Raw genomic sequence first — 21680 nt, forward strand, 5'->3', positions numbered from 1 at the left:
GGATGATAGCCCCATTTTCTCTAGCTGTTGAGCCTTCCCACACTAGAGGCGGAGGATCAGGGCCTTAGGTATTACAGACTGTTGATCCCAAATAAGAATTAGGCATAATGCAGTTTGAACAAGAGCCCACCTAGTTAAAGATGACAAGGGCACTTGTTTTCCTTGAGCCTGATTTAAGAGAGTACCTTTTGACATTTTAATTTCTTTATCCTAAAAATTTACAATGATATTTTTGCCTTTTACTCAAGTTCTTCCCCATATAGCCTGGCTTAAAATAAAAGATGTTCCTGCCCACTTACAGCTTGCAACTACCAAAGCTTTGTGCACAGTGAGTCTCTCTACCTTTTTCGGTGTACTTCCCACCTTTCTGGTGACTTTCTTCGTTTTTTGCTCCGGCGAATCTTCTCCAAATACCTGTTTTGAGGTGCCAGATGTGAACGCCACACCCATTTGTGAATAGGGTTCAAGGTCTGGAGAAGGGGCTGCACACAAATGGATACACTAGAAAAGAAATATATATTTAGAAGGCATGGGGAGCTCCCTGAAACTCCAGACGCATTAGTTTTATTTACTAGACTACACATTTGCCCTTTAGCAAAGCAAACAGGTATATCAAAGGTAAAGTTTGGTAAACAATAAGAGGATTATCAGGTTAGGGCAGTGGTCAGCAAACCGCGGCTTGCGAGCCACATGCGGCTCTTTGGCCCTTTGAGTGTAGCTCTTCCACAAAATACCATGTGTGGGCACGCACGTACAGTTCAATTGAAACTTCATGGCCCATGCGCAGAAGTAGGTTTTCATCCTGGGCAAGTCTATTTTGAAGAAGTGGCGTTAGAAGAAGTGGGGGTGTTGGTCACATGTGGCTCGCGAGCCACAGTTTGCTGACTACGGGGTTAGGAGATTGCCTCTGCCATTCGGCCAAAAGCAGGGCAATATTATGCTGATTTTCAGCCCTTGCTGAATATCAAAGTCCATTAGCCTTCCAGTGGACTTCTTGCATAATTATGCTAACTACTTGTTTGTCTTATCCTCCAGCACTCATGGAAGACTTGGCATTTATGATATCCTTCCAACACAAACATTACTCATGTTCCCATATCTGTCCCCCTGCCTGTTTTGGAGCCCCGGTCACTGCTTAGGTCAGTGATGGGCAACCTTTTGAGCTTGGTGTGTCAAACTTCGCCAAAAAACTGAGCATAACTCAGGTAGTGTGTCACTTTGAGGAAAAAACATTATTTCGCAAATGTTTCATCCTCAGGAGCAGCAAATGTTTCATCCTCGGCATGCGGCCGCCTCAGCAGCCGCGTGTCATCAGAAATGGCTATGCGTGCCAGTGCTGACACGCGTGTCATAGGTTCGCCATCACTGGCTTAGGTAGTGGTGGGTCAAACTCCATATGTGAGAATTCAAGATCTTCTGCACTTTCCCCTTCTGTGTCCTGTGGCCAGTTGCTTTTACCTTAGCTCCCTGTAGCCTCACCATAAAAATAAGTTCTGCAGTCCCAAGGTAGAATGCATGCTCTTATCCTCCCTCCTATCCTGGCTCCTGGTGGGTCTCAGGATTGGATCTTGGATCTTGGAGGAGATGCAAAATAATTGGAGGTTCCTACCCAAAATTTGGATCATAATGTAGTCATAAAAGAGGGGTAGATATTAAATGATATCTACCCTGATACAATGTCTATCTCTGACCCTGCTATTCATCAGAGCTTGATCTGGATCACAGTTTCTGCAGCCAGAGACTAACTGCATGTGGCCTCTGGGCTGTTTTCAGTATCTGGACCACTAGCTAGAATACACTTCTATTCTCCTTCAGCCTCATTCCTTACCAGGGTCCCTTCATGTATGATGACCATGGCACTATTAGACAGTGTTATTAAGTCTAAATTTATCTCGATGCAGCCTTTATAATTTTTCCCTTCAGAGAACAGATCAAAGCGAAAATGTATTATCTCATACTGTAGATCTTTCTTTATCATCCAACTTTGTCAACCATCAAGACATGAATATCTACTGAGATATTTTCTTTCTTTATTGCTTTATAGTCCCATTTACTTGAAGTTCTGGAGAGAGCTCCTGATCCTAGACAGTAGCCATATGGCCATACTGAGTCCAGGTGGGAGAATAAACATCACTGTGTTACCACTCTGTGATACCCTCTGGTAACTTAAGAAATATTCAAACCTGTGAAGAATTTGTGTGTTATTTCAGCCAAACTGTCTATAATTGCTGGGAGCAGAATCTCAATGGATTGAGATAATGCTCCAGAGAATGGCAGTTTTGCACCTTGCATTGTACATTAGAATCAAAAGAGAAGACATAAGTGTGTTACATGAAATCCATTGGTGATAGATTAGGGAGGCTGAGGCAGAAGAAAACAAAGGGGAGGGTATGGAACCTCTGGAAATGGATAAAAAGTAAAATGATAGACATATTCTTCTTTTACTTAGGTGAGTGTAGGATAGTTAACAGTCAACAATTAACTCAATAACAGTGAGTGTATTTATGGTCTCTGTACAGTGGTGCATGTGTTTGAGGGGTCCAGGAAAAAAAAGGAAAATTACCTGGACATTCCAACTGTATGTTATCGTAGATGCAAAAGGACAATGGACAGGCTCAGTTAAAGTAAAGATTGATTTTGTCAGGGAAAATACAAGCCTGCAACATGACTACCCACCAAAACTGCATTTTTAGTTTAAAAACTTTTAATTTCAGACCATCCTCTGTGGTTACTTTAGGTCTTTGATTTTGCAAGGCTACCACTCAGACCTTTCCTTAGCTTGTCAGGTTAGCATGTGGTCCTCTTTGTCCACACCTCTTTGACTGACCAACAGCATCATCTCCAATTTGAATGGTCATTACCATCTTATGACTTGTGAGATATAAGCTGTCAGGGTCATTTAGCTTAGCTGAGGATACAGGTCAGGAGGCATGCTGACATTGGCTGCCTTAGCTGAGCTATTAGTGGTGGTCTTCACAGTGCTATGGAAGGTACTTTATTTCTGTTATCTCAGCCTTTTAAGAAGCCAGACTTAGTAGATGTGTGTGAAACCACCAAAGTTTGTACTGTATAAGCCTAGAGATAGAGAGCTACAGAGTGCAAATTACCTTGTGAAAGCCCATAGGCATAGCATCCATGGGCCATAAAGATACAATGGTGGTTATAAAAGTCACAATCCCCTTATGAAAAATGAAATATAAGCATATTAACTGCATTTGAGTTCTATATAAAGTCCTCCTTAGTCCAAAGGCACTTTCCACATCAAGCTAATTTTGCTGTCAACAATCTGGCCTTGCAAGGCAGTTGAACTTCCACTTTATTGTATCCTTATGAGTTTTCCAGATAACAAAACCAAAAAACCAACTTATTAGAAGAGCCAATATTACCTTAATAGTAAGAAAGAGTCTAAGTTTGATGTTAACCCTTTGTTCTCTCTCTTCTAATCAAACTTCCAATCCTTTCTTCTTACCTCATCCTATGTCTCATTAATCACCTGCTCTCCATATCCTTCATCTTCTTCTCCTGAAAACTATCACCATCTCTCCTCTGGGCAACTGTGTGTGCATTGTACTCATCTTCCCAATTTCACACTGGATCCACTGAATATTCCACAGCCCAAACTTTTTCTCTTAGAAAAGTATCCCTAAATGTTACATAATTCTTGAAGTGCCATTATGTCATGGTCACTGCAGGTTCATGTGATGCTAGCAGTTTTCTCACACTAGCCACACTGGCATTTTCAATCCCAGACAAGGTGGTTCATCTTCCATGAACAAGTCATTTCCTTTACCTAATAATTTTTTTTTCTCTCCCATATGCCTTATTTCCTTCATCTTCTTAAGCATTCAGTTAAACCTTTAGGTATGCAAGTTTGAATTGCTGGACAACCCTTTATCTGCCCCCATTGTTTTATTTCCCATGAACATGCACATCCCTCTAGTAGTGTTTATTACATAATGTTTGTCACATAGTTTTTGAATATATATAGCTGATGATTGAATTTACTGTTACTTTCCAGGTGAATGTCAGGGTCATAATGGTTTAAACTCTCTGTTTAGACTCATATTTGTATATATGGGTATTAGTTTAATTATTAGTCTGTAATTCATTGTGATGAAAAATTAGTTGAGTGATCTTGCTTAATATGTTGAGATTTCTTTTGCAAGACTGATATTTATTTTATCTGTGTTTTTATTTTTTCAGATATGTGACTTGTGTGATCCTCTTAGTATATTTATGCTATCTCCCTCCCCACCATCAGCATACATTCGGCTCCTATCAATGTCCTTTGCCTATTTCCAGGCAAACATGAAATTTTACTATTTATCAAACAAGACTCCCCAGAACTTCCTAAGTTACCTGTCTTGTCTTTGATTAACTCAGTAAGGTAGAAACAGACCTCTAAGATACATTAGATTTATCACAACTGTGTGTACTGAAAATGGTCTTTGTAAGTCACTCACTAAATTTATGTACCCATTTGATGAAAGATTTGCTCTGGCCATTTACACAAACACTTGTCAAGTATTATGTGATAATACTAAAAGAAATCATTTCAATATATAGCAAATGATGGCAATGGTTACACTGTAAATAAGCAAGTGAAAGCAGGTCTTTCTGATGAAGGAACATGGAAGGAGATTGTTAACTGAAGGATGAGAGTGAGTCCTACTGAGACCACGGGCATCATTGCCTAATGAGAGAAGAGCAGGTATAAAAGCCCAGAGGATGTGTTTGGCATAGAAAGAAGCAAGAGAGATGTTGGGCCACACAAACATCTTGGTAGTAAAAGTATCAGGTCATCCTTTTATTCAGTAAAAGTAAAGGACAATAACAACCATTGCATAGGTAAAAATGAAATTTGTCATGTCAGATTAACTAAAAGTATTTACAATTATTATGTGACTTGGTTGGTGTTTCTCAGTGGTTAGAGCATTGGCCTTCACACTGAAAAGTCAAGGGCAGATACCTGGGCTGCAGGTTCCATCCCTGTTCTGATCAGGACATGTATGGAAACAACTGATTGACGTGTCTCTATCGTAATCATCTCTCTCTCTCTCTCTCTCTTTATCTCTTTCTCTCTCTCATTCTCTCTCTCCCCCACCCATTCTCCCTCCTGCCCTTCCACTCTTTCTAAAACTCAATGTAAAAAATACCCTAGAGACAAAAAGTTATTAATTTATAAATTAATAATCTTATTATAAAAAGTTATTTTTACCAGGTCACCATGCTCTTTTCCTTCTCTGTCTTTTCTGTTTTGTCCTTTTATATAATTGTTCTTGTCCCATCCTTGATTTCTACACAATTAACAACATTTATTCCTACCATTCTTACTCTGCCCCCTTTTAACACTTCTAATTAGGCAGAGATCAATGAACAAGAGGAGCCTCAGATCAAGAGAGAAAGGAGCAGGGATGGCTTCAGGAATTTTGGTGAACATAAAGGAGGAGGTAACCTGCCCCATCTGCCTGGAGCTCCTAACAGAACCCATGAGCCTGGACTGTGGGCACACCTTTTGCCAAGCCTGCATCACTGCAAACAACAGGGAGTCTATGATTGGCCAAGGAGAGAGCAGCTGCCCTGTGTGCAAGATCAGTTACCAGCCTGAGAACCTGCGTCCCAATCGACATGTGGCCAACATAGTGGAGGGGTTTAGGAAGGCGAAGTTGAGCCCACAGGAGGAGCAGAAGAGGGATCTCTGTGTGCGCCATGGAGAGAAGCTCCTGCTCTTCTGCAAGGAGGATGAGAAGATCATTTGCTGGCTTTGTGAGCGGTCTCAAGAGCACCGTGGTCACCGCACATTCCTCATGGAGGAGATTGCCCAGGAGTACAAGGTAATAGACTGGAATGGAGGAAAGACAGGGCAGAAAATAGTACTTTCTAAAAAAGTTGATGGGAAACCTCAACTTTTGCATTTGACTTGCCACCATAACCCTGAGGCCTGTTTTCAGTTTTATTCTCCTATGTTCATCTTCCAAGGCCTGAAGGACATTTCTATACATTCTACACAATTACAAATGATGAGCAAACTCTAAACCAGAAGTAGATATTTCCATACCTTGTGCTAATAAGCGAACAAGCAAAGCTTGTTACCCTTTGAACACGATGGGTAACTGGGCAACTGGGTGGATTGAGACCTAAGTTCTTTCCTTACTATAGGGTCAAGTTTTTTGCTTTAGGCCCTAAAGTTTAGGGCAAAGAGAATCAGTCTTCTGACATGGTAATGGTGATTTCTATCATCTCAGTCTTAAAGAACACATAACCACATCAAGTTTTCTTCAAACCACAGAGTTTTTGTTATTCCATAGTTTGACACTGATGTAATTCCTCTCTCATAGGAGAAGTTTCAGGCAGCATTGGACAGGCTGAGGGTGGAGCAGCAGGAAGCTGAGAAATTGGAAGATGACCTTGAAGAAAAGAGAACTTCCAGGAAGGTAGGAGGAGACTCTTTCCGAGATAGTTAAGAATCTGAGCAGGACCTCAAGTGTTAGTCATAAAGAGATCCCTTCTTTCTTGTTTCCTGACAGTTGATATGTCCAGATTCATTGATTAGCCATTGTTTATCCTTTCCCTGATAGGGGTAGGACTGAAAATAAACATGTCACAAAATAATGCAGCTATATGTAGGTTAGTTACTCCCATAGACAGACTCCCTGGTAAGGATGGTAGTGAATTTTATATTCATTTATCATTATTTTGAGCCTTTAACTCTTCTGGGGAAGACAATTGCCAGTGGCTCCTGGCTCTGTCCCAGGTGGTCAACATAGGCAGCAGGTGGGGTTGAGGTGAGGAGTAATGCATGGAGGCATCACTGTCCTGGGCAGTTCTGTGAGAGCTGAGCCACACCCAGGTGTCCTATTTTGGTTCAGGGTTGACCTCAATAATGTAGACATGAGAGCATTATTTTGGAATGTGATAAAGATAAAATAATAGGAAAAATCAGCCTCCAGAAGAATTGCTCCTCTGCTTCCATCTCTCTTTCCTCTGAGAACACCCAAATCAAATACATTCTTTTCTGGCTCCCAGTCTGCCTGATAGCCCGAGTCCCTGTCTTTCTTTCTCATTCCCGAAGGATCAAATAGAAAATGAGTTGAAAAGTGTCCAGGATTGTTTTAAACAACTGAGAGGTATCCTGGCCAGTGAGGAGCAAAAGGAGCTGCAAAGGCTGGAGAAAGAGGCAGCAGAAAACCTCGATGACCTGGCTCAGGCTGAGAGAGAGCTGGCCCAGCAGAGGAAGTTGTTGAGAGATCTCATCTCAGATCTGGAGCATCGGTTGCAGGGGTCAACAGTAGAGATGCTGCAGGTAAGACTTAGAAATAAGCCCCAGCATCTGAACTTAAGGAAAATTAAGACGAAGTTTTCTTCTTGGCTGTGTGGCTGTGTTTCTTGTGATGTTTAAAATACATATTTTTTTACTTGTATTTTACACTGAGTTTCCATTGGTCTTGCAGTGACCCTTCCCTGCATCTGTTTCAGAGGTTATAGAATTTGTTGAATACATGAATAACAAGGAAAAATTTTGTTCTTATTAATGTATCAATTAAAGTACAAAATTGACAGTGAAGAGAAGATTCATTATATTCCGTAGGTCTCTGTATCTGTGATCAGGCCTAGAACTTTATTCAGCTATCTCTTCATGATCCAAGAGTTGTTGTTGTTGTTTTTTTAATCCTCCTCATCTGAAGGATTTTTAGAGAGAGTGGAAGAGAGAGGGAAAAGACAGAGATAAATATTGATGTTATAGAAACATGCATTTGTTGCCTCCAGCATGAGCCCCAACCAGAGCCCAGGCTGGGTAGGAGCCTGCAACAGAGGTGATCAGAACCAAACCTGGACCCTTTGGTCCATAGGCTGGCACTCTATCCACTGAGTCAAACTGGCTAGGGCTATTTATTTCTTATTAATTATTCAATAGATTCACCAGTGAAACCATCTCACTCTGCACCTTTATGTTCTTTGAAAAGATTTAAAATCCTTTTTTTACTTGTATTAGTTTACTCAGGTTTTTTACATTTCTTGGGTCATTTCTTGATAATGTACATCTTCGTAGAAATCTGTCCATGCTAAGTTGTCAAATTTGTAAACATGAAAGTAGACATTATAACATCTTAGAATGCTTTTCATTTCTACAGGACTGACAGTAGTGGCCTCTCTTTTATTCCTGATTTTAGTGATTATCTTTGGTCATGATAGATATTTTTGGTCAAGTTCATTGACATTTCTTAAGAACAAATTTTAACATAATAAAAGCCATATATGAAAAATCCACAGCCAATATCATACTCAATGGGAAAAAACTAAAACCATTTCCCCTAAGAACAGGAACAAGACAGGGATGCCCACTATCACCACTCCTGTTCTACATAGTGCTAGAAGTATTAGCCATTGCAATTAGACAACAAGAAGAAATAAAAGGCATCCAAATTGGAAAAGAAAAAGTAAAACTGTTCTTATACGCAGATGACATGATATTGTACGTAAAAAACCCTAAAGACTCCATCAAAAAACTATTAGACTTAATTAATGAATTCAGCAATGTAGCAGGATACAAAATTAACGCCAAGAAATCTATGGCATTTCTATACACCAATAGTGAACTTACAGAAAGAGAGACTAAAAAAAGCAATCCCATTTACCATCGCACCAAAAAAATTAAGATACCTAGGAATAAACTTAACTAAAGAGGTAAAGACCTTTACACGGAAAACTACAGATATAGAGGAAGACATAAACAGATGGAAGAACAAACATACCATGTTCATGGATTGGTACAAACAACATCATTAAAATGTCCATACTACCTAAAGCAATCTATAAATTCAATGCACTCCCCATTAAAATACCAATGGCATATTTCACAGACCTAGAAAGAACTCTTCAAAAATTCATCTGGAATAAAACAATACCCCACATAGCCACAGCAATCCTGAGAAAGAAGAACAAAGTAGGTGGAATCTCAATACCAGATTTCAAGTTGTATTACAAAGCCACTGTTCTCAAAACAGCCTGGTACTGGCATAAGAACAGACATATAGACCAATGGAATAGAATAGAGAACCCAGATATCGACCCAAATCACTATGCTCAATTAATATTTGACAAAGGAAGCATGAACATACAATGGAGTCAAGACAGTCTCTTCAATAAATGGTGTTGGGAAAATTGGACTGATACATGCAAAAAAATGAAACTAGATCACCAATTTACACCATACACAAAAATAAATTCAAAATGGATAAAGGACTTATACATAAGACAAGAAACCATAAAAATACTAGAGGAATCCACAGGCAGAGAAATCTCAGACATATGCCAAAAGAACTTCTTCACCGATACTGCTCCTTGGGCAATGGAAACTAAAGAGAAAATAAACAAATGAGACTACATCAAAATAAAATCTTTTGCACAGCAAAAGAAACCATTAACAAAACAAGAAAGCCCACTGTATGGGAGAACATATTTGCAAATATTATCACTGATAAAGGGTTAATCTCCAACATCTACAGGCAGCTCATACAACTTTAATAAAAGGAAGATAAATGATCCAATAAAAAAAATGGGCAACGGACCTAAATAGAATCTTTTCAAAAGAAGACAGAAGGAAGGCCAAGAGACACATGAAAACGTGCTCAACGTCATTAATTATCCAAGAGATGCAAATGAAAATGACAATGCAGTACCATCTCACACCTGTCAGAATGGCTATCATCAACAAATCAACAAACTACAAGTGCTGGAGAGGATGCTGTGGAAAAGGAACCCTCATGGACTGCTGGTGGGAATGCAGACTGGTGCAGCCACTGTGGAGAACAGTATAGAGTTTCCTCAAAAAACAAAATATAGATCTCCCAAATGACACAGTAATCCCACTTCTAGGAATATATCCCAAGAAACTAGAAACACCAATCAGAAAGGGTATATGAACTCCTATGTTCATAGCAGCACAATTCACCATAGCTATGATTTGGAAACAGCCTAAATGCCCATCAGCAAATGAGTGGATTAGAAAACTATGCTACATCTACACAATGGAATACTATGCTGCTAAAAAAAAAATAAGGAATTCTTACCATTTGCAGCAGCCTGGATGGACCTGGAGAGCATTATGTTAAGTGAAATTAGGCAGGCAATGAAAGAAAAATACCACATGATCTCACTCATTTATGGAAAATAAAGAACATTATAACCCAATGAACAAAAATAGATATAGAGGCAGTAAAGCACTGAACAGACTGTCAAATTACAGTGGGAAGGTTGGGGAGGAGAGGGAAGGAGATCACCCAAAGGACTTGTATGCATGCATATAAGCACAACCAATGGACACAAGACACTGGGGGCGTGGGATGAGGGCATGCGGCAGAGAGTAGGGGAGGCTGGGGGAAAGTCAGTGGAGAAAAAAAATGATATATGTACTACTATGTGTAATACTTTAAACAATAAAAAATAAATAAATGAATAAATAAAATAATAAATAAATAAATAAAATTTCAGTTTTGCAAAAGAAAGAATAAATTTTAGTGATATTTATTTATTTATTTATTTATTATTTATTTATTTATTTTTAACCTTTCTGTATCACAACTTTCACTTATTTAATTTCCTTTGTGTGTGTATAGTAAATACACATTTATATATGAGTATATGTGTTTGTATATGCGCTTTGTGTTTAATTTGTTGTTCTTTTTCTAGTTTCTTAAATAATTTTTTGTTTTATTTTGTTAATCCTCACCCAAGAATATTTTTTTCATTAATTTTTAGAGAGAGTGAAAAGGAGGGAGGAGTCAGAGAGAGAGAGAGAGAGAGAGAGAGAGAGAGAGAGAGAGAGACCATCATATGAGGGAGGCACATTCATTGGTTGCATCTCGCATACACTCCAAAGGAGGCCAGGGATCAAATCTCCAACACAGGTACATGCCCTTGACCTGAAATTGAATGTTGGAGTCTTTGATGCTTGGGCTGACACTCTCACCACTGAGCTACACTAGCCAAGGCCTAAAGTAAGAATATTAACCACTGATTTGACATTCTTTTCTGTTATAGTTTTTTTTTTTAATTTCTTTATTGATTAAGGTGTCACATATTTGTCCTCATCCCCCCATTCCCATCCCTCACCCCTCCCCACGGATGCCCAACCCACTGTTGAACTTAGCCATTGGATAGGCTCATATGCATGCACACAAGTCCTTTGGTTGATCTCTCCCCCCTCCCCCCACCCTCCCCTATCCTCCCTCTGAGGCTCGATAGTCCGATCGATGCCTCCTTGTTTCTGGTTCTGTTCTTGTTCATCAGTCTATGTTGTTCATCATTTCCCCTAGATGAGCGAGATCATGTGTCACTAGAGATATACTTATAAGAACTGAATGTGAGACGAGCAATAATAGTTATGCTGACAGGCAAATGAATCAGTCTGTAGTGAGTTTCTTTCTGGACCAACAGTTCTTTTGAGACCCAATTTCAATGTCCACCAGTTCCTTATGTGTACATGTCAGCACTGACCCCTCAGCTCTGGATGGTGGACAAATGGTGGTAACGGAGTTCGGACTCCCTCTGGTTTGGGTTTGGCCGGAACCAGGGGCATGGCTTCACCCGGACTCAGGGGCACATGGCCTCACCCAGACCCAGGGGCGCGTGGCCTCACCCGAACCCGGGACCCAGCCTCACCCGGATCCAGGGACACATGGCCTCACCTGGACCCGGGGGCGCGTGGCCTCTCCCAGACCCAGGGGCGCGTGGCCTCTCCCAGACCCAGGGGCGCGTGGCCTCACCCGGACCTAGGTGCACGAGGCCTCACCCGGATCCAGGGACACATGGCCTCACCCGGACCCGGGCTCCAGCTTCACCCAGACGCAGGGGTGTGTGGCCTCACCCGGACCCAGGGGCACATGGCCTCACCCGGGCCTGGGACCCAGCCTCACCCGGATCCAGGGGCGCACGGCCTCACCCGGACCCAGGACCCAGCCTTACCTGGATCCAGGGGCACACGGCCTCACCCGGACCCAGGATTCAGCTTCACCCGGACCCAGGGGCGCATGGCCTCACCCGAACCCGGAATCCGGCTTCACTTGGACCCAGGGGCGCGTGGACTCACCCGGACCCAGGGGCGTGAGGCCTCACCTAGACTTAAGGGCGTGTGACCACACCCGAGCCCAGAGGCTTGCAGCCTCGCCCGGACCCGGGTCTCAGCGGGGTTTCGTCTTCTTGATCCCAATTCCTGTTGGTCAATTCCCTCTCAGCAATTCCTTCGGCCATTTTCTCAGAGCTCCAGGGTGGCTGCCGCAGAACTCGTTGGGCGGCGGGCTCGGCGAAGCTCCAGTGTGCCCGGTGCACGGCGGCGGGCTGGTCCGGTGTCGCTGCGTCGGCCCTTGGGTCTGCAGCGGTGGCCGGTCGCCGAGCGTGCGCACCTGGCCACTTCCGGGGCGTTGAGATTCTTGAAGGACTCGGAGGTCAGCAAGCGCGGAGTCTCCCACCCCATGTCTCCCAGGGGCTCGTCTGTCCATGCTCGGCAGCGAGTTGAGCCGTCCCCTCAGCCGGAGACCGCCGGGGGAACTGCGCCGAGCACGTTCCAGGCCGCCATTGTGTCGCCTGAGCCGTAGTTCTTAAAGTGTGGACTTTGGGTCACCGGCATCAGCATCATCCCGCGTACCCCTCTCTTTTATTCTAGTTGTAGAGCATCTGCTCAGCCAGCCCTCCGGTGGTTCTAGATGGTGTCTGCTCTGCTCTCCCGTCGTAGTCTCAAAATTGTTGTGGTAGGCAAGGATCAGGCTTCCGCCCTATGCCTCCATCTTGGTCCTCCTTTGTATAGTTAAGTCTTGATTGTTGTTGGTGTCACTGGGAGGAATTGTCCTCCAGGCCAATTGGCCGTGAGGGCCCTCTTTGTCTATATAGGAAGAGTTGCTGTGCAGGAGACATGCTTATGGGCTGGGTCTTGGTGCAGCAATGCTTTGGTGCGCACTGAGTCTGCCTCTTGAATGTATCCCTTATGCGAGTGGTTGAAATCTGCTGTCATCTCACACCGACCACTAGATGCCCTCGTTTCTGGGTCTCCAATGTAGTGTAGGTCAGCTACTGCCTGAGGCACTCAGCAGGGAAAAGCCTCTGTGCTCAGCTTGGATGGGGCGGAGTTACAGGGTGGAGCCTACAACCTTGGCTTCCTATCAGCCCCGCCCTATGAGGTTCCTGTGTCTGTGTCCCTCTGTACTCCCTGCAAACACCTCTGAGAGAAACGCGCCCTGGAGTTTCGCCCACTGCCAAACAGTCTAGTCTCTCCCCTAATGAATCTGGATTCCCAGATTCTCGCCTGGAACTGGGTTTCAGTGTAGTTGGAACTGGGTCTCAGCGCAGTCTGGCGCTTTTGTCTCCTTCCCACCAGGGCAATTCATTGGCATAGGCAAACAGTCCCTTTTCTGCGCACCTTCCCATGCGCGCCTCTGGAGCTCTGCCTTCCGCCGCTCCTCTGTGCCTGTGCCCCACAGCCCAGATTCATTCCCCCAGCATGCACCTGGCTTCCCAGGGTTTCGCCCGGAACTGGGGTTCAGTGCAGTCAGAGCTGGGGTTCAGCACAATCTGGAGCTTTTATCTCCTTCCTGCTAGTGAATGCCGGCCAGGCCGTCAGCCGCCCCTTCCTCTCCGGCTCCATCCTCCCCGCACGCGCGCGTGCTCGTGTCTCCGCCCCTGTCTCCATACCTCAGGCTTTTATGGCTCCTCTGATTATCCTTGTGGTTTTCTCTTTCCTTCTAGTTGTGGGCATTTCAGTCAGCCAGCTTTCCTGTGGTTCTGGATGATGTCCGTTTTGACTTTTAGTTGTATTTTTGAAATTGTTGTGCCCGGCTGTAGGTTAGGTGTTTAACCTATGCCGCCATCTTGGTTTCTTGTTATAGTTTTTAAAATATATATATTTTATTGATTTTTTTTTTACAGAGAAGAAGGGAGAGGGATGGAGAGTCAGAAACATTGATGAGAGAGAAACATTGATCAGCTGCTTCCTGCACACCTCCTACTGGGGATATGCCTGCAACCAAGGTACAAGCCCTTGATCAGAATCGAACCTGGGACCTTTCAGTTTGCAGGCCAATGCTCTATCCTCTGAGCCAAACCAGTTAGGGCCTTTTCTGATTTAGTTTTTAATGTTATAAATGCATTGTTCTAGCTATATTACATATTTTTGGAATATTTACTTTTTTTATTGATTTCAGAGAGGAAAGGTGAGAGAGAAAGAGATAGATACATCAATGATGAGAGGCAATCATTGATTGGTTGTCCACTGCACACCCCTTACTGGAAATGGATCCAGAAACCCAGGTGTGTGCCCTGACTGGGAATTGAACTGTGACCTCCTGGGTCATAGGTCAGTGGTCATCCCCTGAGCCACACCGGTTGGGCCTTGTTTTTTTTATTCAATTTAACTTTTTTTCAAATTTTCTTTGATATTTTTATCTTAACCCTTGAAATATTTGAAATGGTGCTGTCTAACATACAAACACTTGATGATTTTTTACTTTTCCTTCTGCTGTGTTTCTTAAATTTAATTGATTTCTAATCAGAAAGCACATATTTTATTATTTCATCCTTTCACATGTATTGACATTTGCTTTATTGACTAAAATATTATATGTCCATATTTTTATGTGAATTTGAAAAGCATGTGAATTGTGTGTTGATTGGGTGAAAGGGTCTTTACTTGTCAGTTAAGTGGAGCTGGTTGACAATATTGGTCATGACTTCTACATCATGATGATTTTTTATTTACAATTTAGTTTTTTGTTTTCTCAATTTCTTAATTCTCTTTAACCTTTCTAATAATGTTGGTTTGGTGATGATTATCTCTTTGAGCTTTTTCTTATCTGAGAAGCTCTTTATCTCTCCTTCAATCTATATATCCTATATAATAAAAGCCTAATATGCTAAATGTCCAGTCATCTGTTCAACCAATCAAAGCATAATATGCTAATCATATGCTAAGGCTGCTCAACCACTCGCTATGACGTGCACTGACCACCAGGGGGAAGATGCTTCAACCAGTAGCATATGGGGTTCGGCCGATCAGGACTGAGCAATATGGGTTGGACATGCCCAGGAGCTCTCCTGCGGTCCCTCCCTGGCTGGCCAACCTCCCTTGTCCCTTCCCTGCCTCTATTGTGCACCGGTGGGTTCCCTCGGCCTGGCCTGCACCCTCTAACAATCCAGGATTCCTAAGGGGATGTGGGAGAGCCGCTTTTGGTCTGATCCTGCTCAACCCAGGAGCTTCCTCCTGGTGGTCAGTGCACTCCCACAGGCGGAGCAACACTCAGCCAGAAGTCGGGCTCACAGTTGGGGAGTGCAGTGGTGGTGGCGGGAGCCTCTCCTGCCTCCATGGCAGCACTAAGAATGCCTGACTGCAAGAGGACACAAGGCTGAGCTGAGAGTCCCCCCACCCCAAGTGCACAAATTTTGTGCACTGGGTGTCTAGTAGTATGTAAAAGCCTAAGCAAACAAATGACCAAATGATTGAACGACCGGTCACTATGATGTGCACTCTCAACACAGGAGCTTCCACCTGGTGGTCAGTGCACTCCCACAGCAGGAGAGCTGCTCAGCTGACCAACAGGTGCCAGACACAGGGCTCACGTCTGGCGAGTGTCACTGCAGTGGCATGAGCCTCTCTCTCTCTCTCTTTTTTTTTTTTAAATATATTTTATTGATTTTGTACAGAGAGGAAGGGAGAGGGATAGAGAGTTAGAATCATCGATGAGAGAGAAACATCGATCAGCTGCCTCCTGCACACCCCCGACTGGGGATGTGCCCGCAACCCAGGTACATGCCCTTGACTGGAATCGAACCTGGGACCTTTCAGTCCGCAGGCGATGCTCTATCCACTGAGCCAAACCGGTTTCGGCTGCATGAGCCTCTCTTGATAGGGACTGACTGGGTGCAAGCCCATTGCAGGCGCAGCAGTGTCTGGATGAGTGGAAATGGCAGGTGGTATTGGACTGCTGGTTTCAGCCCGACCTCACAGGCCACGCTGAGGTACCCCACTGGGGCACCAGACCTCTAGTTCTAAATAATAGCCTTTCTGGGTAGAGTAATCTAGGTTGTAGGTCTTTGCTTTCCATCACTTTGAATATTTCATGCCACTCCCTTCTGGCTTACAAAGTTTGAGTTGAGAAATCAGGTACCTCTTATAGGTAACTAACTGCTTTTCTCTTGTCACTTTTAAGTTTTTTGTTGTTTGTTTGTTTTTTGTATCCTTCATTTCTCACTGATCTTTTTTATGCTTTCTATCTCCTTTTTTATTACCTCTCTCTTTGTTGAAGTTCTCAGTCAGATAATCTCTTCTTCGCTAAGTTCATTGAGTATCCTTATAACCAATGTTTAGAATTCTGCATTTGGTAGATTGCTTGCCTCCATTTTGTTTAGCTATTTTTCTGAAATTTTGTCCTGATCTTTCATCTAGGGAAATGTTTCTTTGTCTCCTCATTTGGCTGCCTTCCTATGTTTATTTCTAGGTGTTTGGTATATCTGCCACATCTTCTAACCTTGGCAGAGTGGCCTTATGTAGCAGGCTTCCCTTGTGGCCCAGTGGTGCAGTTTCTGTGTTCATCTGAACCAGGTTCTCTAGGGGTGTCTAATGTTTGGGTTGTGTGTGCTTTCTTGTTGTAGTTGAGCCTTGATTGTCCTTGGCACATCTTTGTGTGGGATTGCCCCTCAGGCTGAAGTATGGTCTCATTTCAGAATCTACACATGCGGGTGTGGTACCAGCCAGTTTTATCTTTGCCTCTCCTACAAGCCTTGTGGTGACTTTTTAAAAAATACGTGTTTATTGACTTTAGAAGGAGGAAGTTAGAAGGAGAAACCTGTGATGAGAAACAAAGTCAGATGACTAAAAATGTTTAACAATCTGGAATAAACTTTTTAGACCCTGAAATACAGAAAATATTGTAGTGTTTAGAATAGTGACCACGTGGATATTGGTAACATGGACAAAGGTGTATAAAGAGGAGGAAATTTGTTTGTTGAAAAGCAAGTTACATAGTAAACATCCTAAGTTACTGGTTCCTGTGGCTTCTTTACTAGGCATTATATTAACCTGCATTTAAGAGACAAAACTGAGTAAAAATAAAGACTTGGAAATAAATTATAGATATATGTGTGTTGGATTTAAGGGTGTGGATAAAGTCAATTATAGATAGTGGGTGAAAAAAGAAGAGACATTTGTGAAACACCTACATTGACACATTTGTTTCCTAGTACACTCAGCAAAAGCCATGTACATTTTTGAGGAATACTATAACTACTCATCTTTGTTTCTACAAATTATGGCAAAACTCCTGACAAGTAATAGTACAACACTTTACATATGTGTTTAATAAATGAACAAACCATGAATTATTCAAATCATCTCATGAGTAGTCTTATGAACATGGGAAAATATCAGGGGCCTCATATTTTTCTCATAAATGTGTCTCATCTCCAGGTACTGGAAGCTCAAGCTGTGCTGCCACAAGTGTGAAAGTTATTTCTATATTTTAAAAAAACACATGACTATTGAATATTCTGAAATGATTGACCTGGGTTTTTTATTTACTATTTTGCTCTCACATTAGAACCATCTCTATTCCCTCCAGATCAGGGGGATGGGGAGGGTAGATGTGTTGAAGCTTTGCTAGTGAAAAGAGCTTATTGTTTCATGACTTATAGTTTCTCTTTTCTCCCTAGGATGTGAAAGGCACTATGAAAAGGTATGTATGGAAGACCAGAGATGGTCTTTTTGTGCTGAAAAAAGAGGTTTAACCTTTTGCATTCGGATGTCGAGTGTGACTCGACACGGTTAGCATCGAGATTAAAATTACTCTTTGAATGAATAATAATTTGAAATATAAAAAAAATCCAAATAAATAAGTTTGTATGAAAAGAAACTCCAGTTTTTTATTCTACTGCCGCGCTTTGTAAAATCTGGGGTATTTAAAAAATTAAATCCCTAGTAGAATAAAGGAATCGAGAAAAAAGCAAGCGAGTGCAAAGGGTTAAAGCCATTAAAATTATCTAATGATTAATAAGAATAAAATATTGCTCAGGGAGAAACATTTGAATGTAATTTCATCTTAAATTTCTTTCAAATATGGTTTGTGTATTCTATACCTATTGAGAATGAACCAGATTTTATGTAGGCAATTTACTTGAGGGGAGTTGCAAAGTTTGGGTTAGTAGCAGTAAACATTAGATGTTGCAGTATCAAACCCATCTGATTTCATAAATTCTATGCACTCAGCATGCCAGTGTCTAACTCAGATTTCCACATGTAATAGGTGATGTATTGATCATGGAATGTCATATCTTCTTTACCTTCTAAGCACCCAGAATTTGAGACATCTCCCTTATATTTAAATGTCTGCTCTGGGAATAGAAGATATGGTTCTCTTTATTTTCCAAAAGCCAACTTGAATATCAAGGAATATTTTGACCCTAGGACAAACAATTGATCCATCCTGTAACATATTTTAAAGTCATAATGGAAGGGCATCATCTTTGTGTCTAAATTTGAACACCTACTTGGCTGTGTTAATCTACTCCAAACACATGAAATTCAGACCACTAGTAGTATCATCATAATAAAAGGCTAATATGCAAATGATTGTTACGCCATGATGCTGTAATGCCGTGATACCATAACAACTATTCAGCAGGGAATTTAGGCTGCGTGGCACCAGACTGGGCCAGGGGACCTGAGGCCATGCCCCCTGCCCCACGGGGCTAGACAGGGGGACCTGGCCACATTCTTCACCCCACAGTGCTTGATGGAGAACCTCAGTCTATGACTTCATCCTGACACTGGGCCTGGGGACCTGAGGCTGTGTCCCCCACCTGGGGGGCTTGATTGGGGTCCTGAGGCTATGCCCCTTGCCCCAGAAGGGCTTGACAGGGTTGGGGCCAGCTGGGTCTGGGTCTGGGACATTTCGAGGTGTATGCAGGTGAGCGGGGACTTGACTCTGACTCCTGCGTCATGCCCCAGACTCTGACAGGAGGGACATTTTCATATACATTTTACTAATTTTCTTTCATTTCTGATACTTCTATTATAGAGAAAGGGGAAATAGCAATATTAAAATATTTCCTCTAATTAATTCCCTTTTAATGTGCACAAATTTCGTGCACCAGGCCACTAGTAGCATTTATAATATCTTCTTTTCCAACTGTTGTATTTTTTCCCAGAAGCCTGAAGTCTCAGATGTAATTCTGGAGGCTTCCCTACTGGGGTGGAATTTAAAAGTGTTCAGCCTCCCAGACAGTATTCCCACACTTGATATATCTCAAACATAAGGAACCACATTCTGCATCCTCACATTCTTGTCATATTTCTGGGAATCTACATCCATGTCACGACTTTTCCTTATACTAACTTATTTCAAGGTACCAAGTTTTGCATTTCAAAGAAATTCACTATGGCATAGAATTTCATATGATTTTTAAGAGTTAGAAAGGAAGAGGATAGCTATTATTGTGAAAGGAATAAACTACTTCTGAGAGGTCAGTGCCTTTCCAAGGACAGACAGCAGTCAACTGGGAAAGTGGGTTGAGCCCATTTCTTCTGGTGCCAAATCTACTCTCTCCTTTCTCAGGGGTCCCTGAATGGGGGCTCAAGTACTCATTGGGGTGAGTAGGTAAAAATCAGTGGTTTTGGAGAGACAAAAATTCAGAGGTGTGTGGATCTATTTTGTCATCCTTAGGAGTAAGACCTTCACTCTGAAGAAGCCAAAAGCTCTCTCCACGAAGCAAAGGATAGTGTTCCAAGCTCCTGACCTGAGAAGGATGCTGCAAGTGTTTAATGGTGAGGAATGCTAGAGCAATGGGTGGTTGTGAGATTTTTGTTATGGTTGGGGTTAAAGTTCAGGTTTTAGGTATAGATAGAGAAAACAAAGGAAGATGAATATTATATGCTCATTATAAGAGCATATCCAAAGGAGAGTGGTCAACTTTCTTGTTCACACCTATTCTCGCATGTACCATCTTACATAGACCCCAGTCTCAGAAAACAGATGTTGATGCAGAATATTTTGCCTATATTTGATGATATGGATTTTTCTAATTTTAGAACTGACAGATATGCAATGAAACTGGGGTACAGAGAAATCACAATATTATGAAGCCACCTTGTCCTCATCTTTTAGAATTTTGCATTTTCTATTAGGTCTCTATTATAAAGACTTATGTTTTCCCTCCCAACACCCACATATGTATTATTTTTCTGCAGTGAGTACTATTCCTCAAGAACCAAATCAAATCCTTCCCATTTCCCACTCATTTTATTCTCAATATCTGTCTTACAATGTCACAAATAAAGTATGTCAGATTCCTCACCCAACCCTGTAATTTTTCTACAGTAAACGTGACCCTGGATACTCCCATGAATAAATCATTGATTATCATTTCTGCGGATCGAAGGCAAGTGAGACCTGCCATGATTTTTTGTATTTTCCTAAACAATAATGAGGATTTGGGTGTCCTGGGATCACCTTCTATCACATCAGGGAAGCATTACTGGGAGGTAGATGTGTCACAGAAAAGTTACTGGATTTTGGGGGTATATGGAGGAAAATACCCTGACTCCAATATGATGGATTTTATAAGACAAGTTAAAAGTAGTCAGCGTGTTTGCTCTATATTTCAACCTAAATATGGCTACTGGGTTATAGGGCTACAGAACCATTCTGAATATAAGGCTTTTGTGGATTCTGACTCCTCTGACCCCACGACTTTAAGCCTGTTCCTGAGTGTTCCTCCCCGTCGTGTTGGGGTTTTTCTAGACTATGATGATGGCACTGTCTCATTTTTTAATGTCACTAACCATGGGTTTCTCATCTATAAATTCTCTTCATGTTCCTTTCCTCAGAAAATGTTTCCGTATTTCAATCCTATGAAATGCCCTTCCCCCATTACACTGTGTTCTCCAGGCTCTTAAACCTCTTACACCCTCACCCACTTCTCTGGAGTGCCTCTTGCCTTAGGTGCATCTAATGATTTGAGCTGATGTTTTCACCATCTTTTCTGTGCTCTTTTTTTTTTTTTTTTCAATTTGAATACCCTTCATTCATCAATAGGGTGTATAATTTGCCTCAAGTCATACTTTCCCAAAAATCTTATTTGCATTCATAGACAATCCTAATTCTTGAGTTTATCATCTCAAGGAAAATGACTAATGCCTCATAAAAAAAAAAAAAAAGACATGTATGGAGGTAACAACTATACCAAGTTCTACAATCTCATGTCCTCTGCCCCTGACTGAAAAGATGAAGGAAAACTTTTCAACAACTTTTACTGAAGACCTTGTATTCACTCAGTACAGAATGAATCTTCAGAGGTCTGTCTGTTTACCCATGATGTTTGTTATTCATCAAGGAGTGAAGAAGAAAATATTAAATATGGTTTTTTTAATTGATTTCTTAGAGAGGAAGGGAGAGGTAGAGAGAGATAGAAACAGTGATGAGAGGCAAACATCAAGGGTTGCCTCCTGAATGTTGCCTACTGGGGCTTGAGCCTGCATCCAGGAAATGTGCCCTGACTGGGAATTGTACCAACTACCTCTTGGTGCATGGGGCAAACAATGTTCAACTACTGAGCAATATTAGCCAGGCAATAAGAAAATATTTTAATAATATGTAGTGAAAGTGTAAGTTCTGTGACCTCATTTCTGAGTTCATGTCCAATTT

At 42.0% G+C, this 21680-nt stretch overlaps 1 protein-coding gene across 1 annotated transcript; it reads left to right on the forward strand.

Moving 5' to 3' along the window:
- The first annotated feature begins 5414 nt into the window (after nucleotides 1-5414).
- Nucleotides 5415-21067, forward strand: LOC103304829 (tripartite motif-containing protein 5-like). Its single transcript, XM_054725179.1, has 6 exons — nucleotides 5415-5834; nucleotides 6339-6434; nucleotides 7073-7303; nucleotides 17692-17714; nucleotides 19701-19801; nucleotides 20355-21067. Exons 1-6 carry the CDS (start codon nucleotides 5415-5417, stop codon nucleotides 20930-20932), a joined length of 1449 nt encoding a protein of 482 aa, XP_054581154.1. The 3' UTR covers nucleotides 20933-21067.
- Nucleotides 21068-21680: the final 613 nt, after the last annotated feature.

The sequence above is a fragment of the Eptesicus fuscus genome, chromosome 13 (assembly GCF_027574615.1).
Source record: "Eptesicus fuscus isolate TK198812 chromosome 13, DD_ASM_mEF_20220401, whole genome shotgun sequence".
NCBI lineage: Eukaryota > Metazoa > Chordata > Mammalia > Chiroptera > Vespertilionidae > Eptesicus > Eptesicus fuscus.

Bases quoted from the DNA above. Each gene is read 5' to 3' on its own strand.
- LOC103304829 (XM_054725179.1), top strand. From the start codon at position 5,415: ATGGCTTCAGGAATTTTGGTGAACATAAAGGAGGAGGTAACCTGCCCC. The intron at 5,835-6,338 runs GTAATAGACTGG...CCTCTCTCATAG, and splicing joins AGATTGCCCAGGAGTACAAG to GAGAAGTTTCAGGCAGCATT. The intron at 19,802-20,354 runs GTGAGGAATGCT...ATTTTTCTACAG, and splicing joins GATGCTGCAAGTGTTTAATG to TAAACGTGACCCTGGATACT.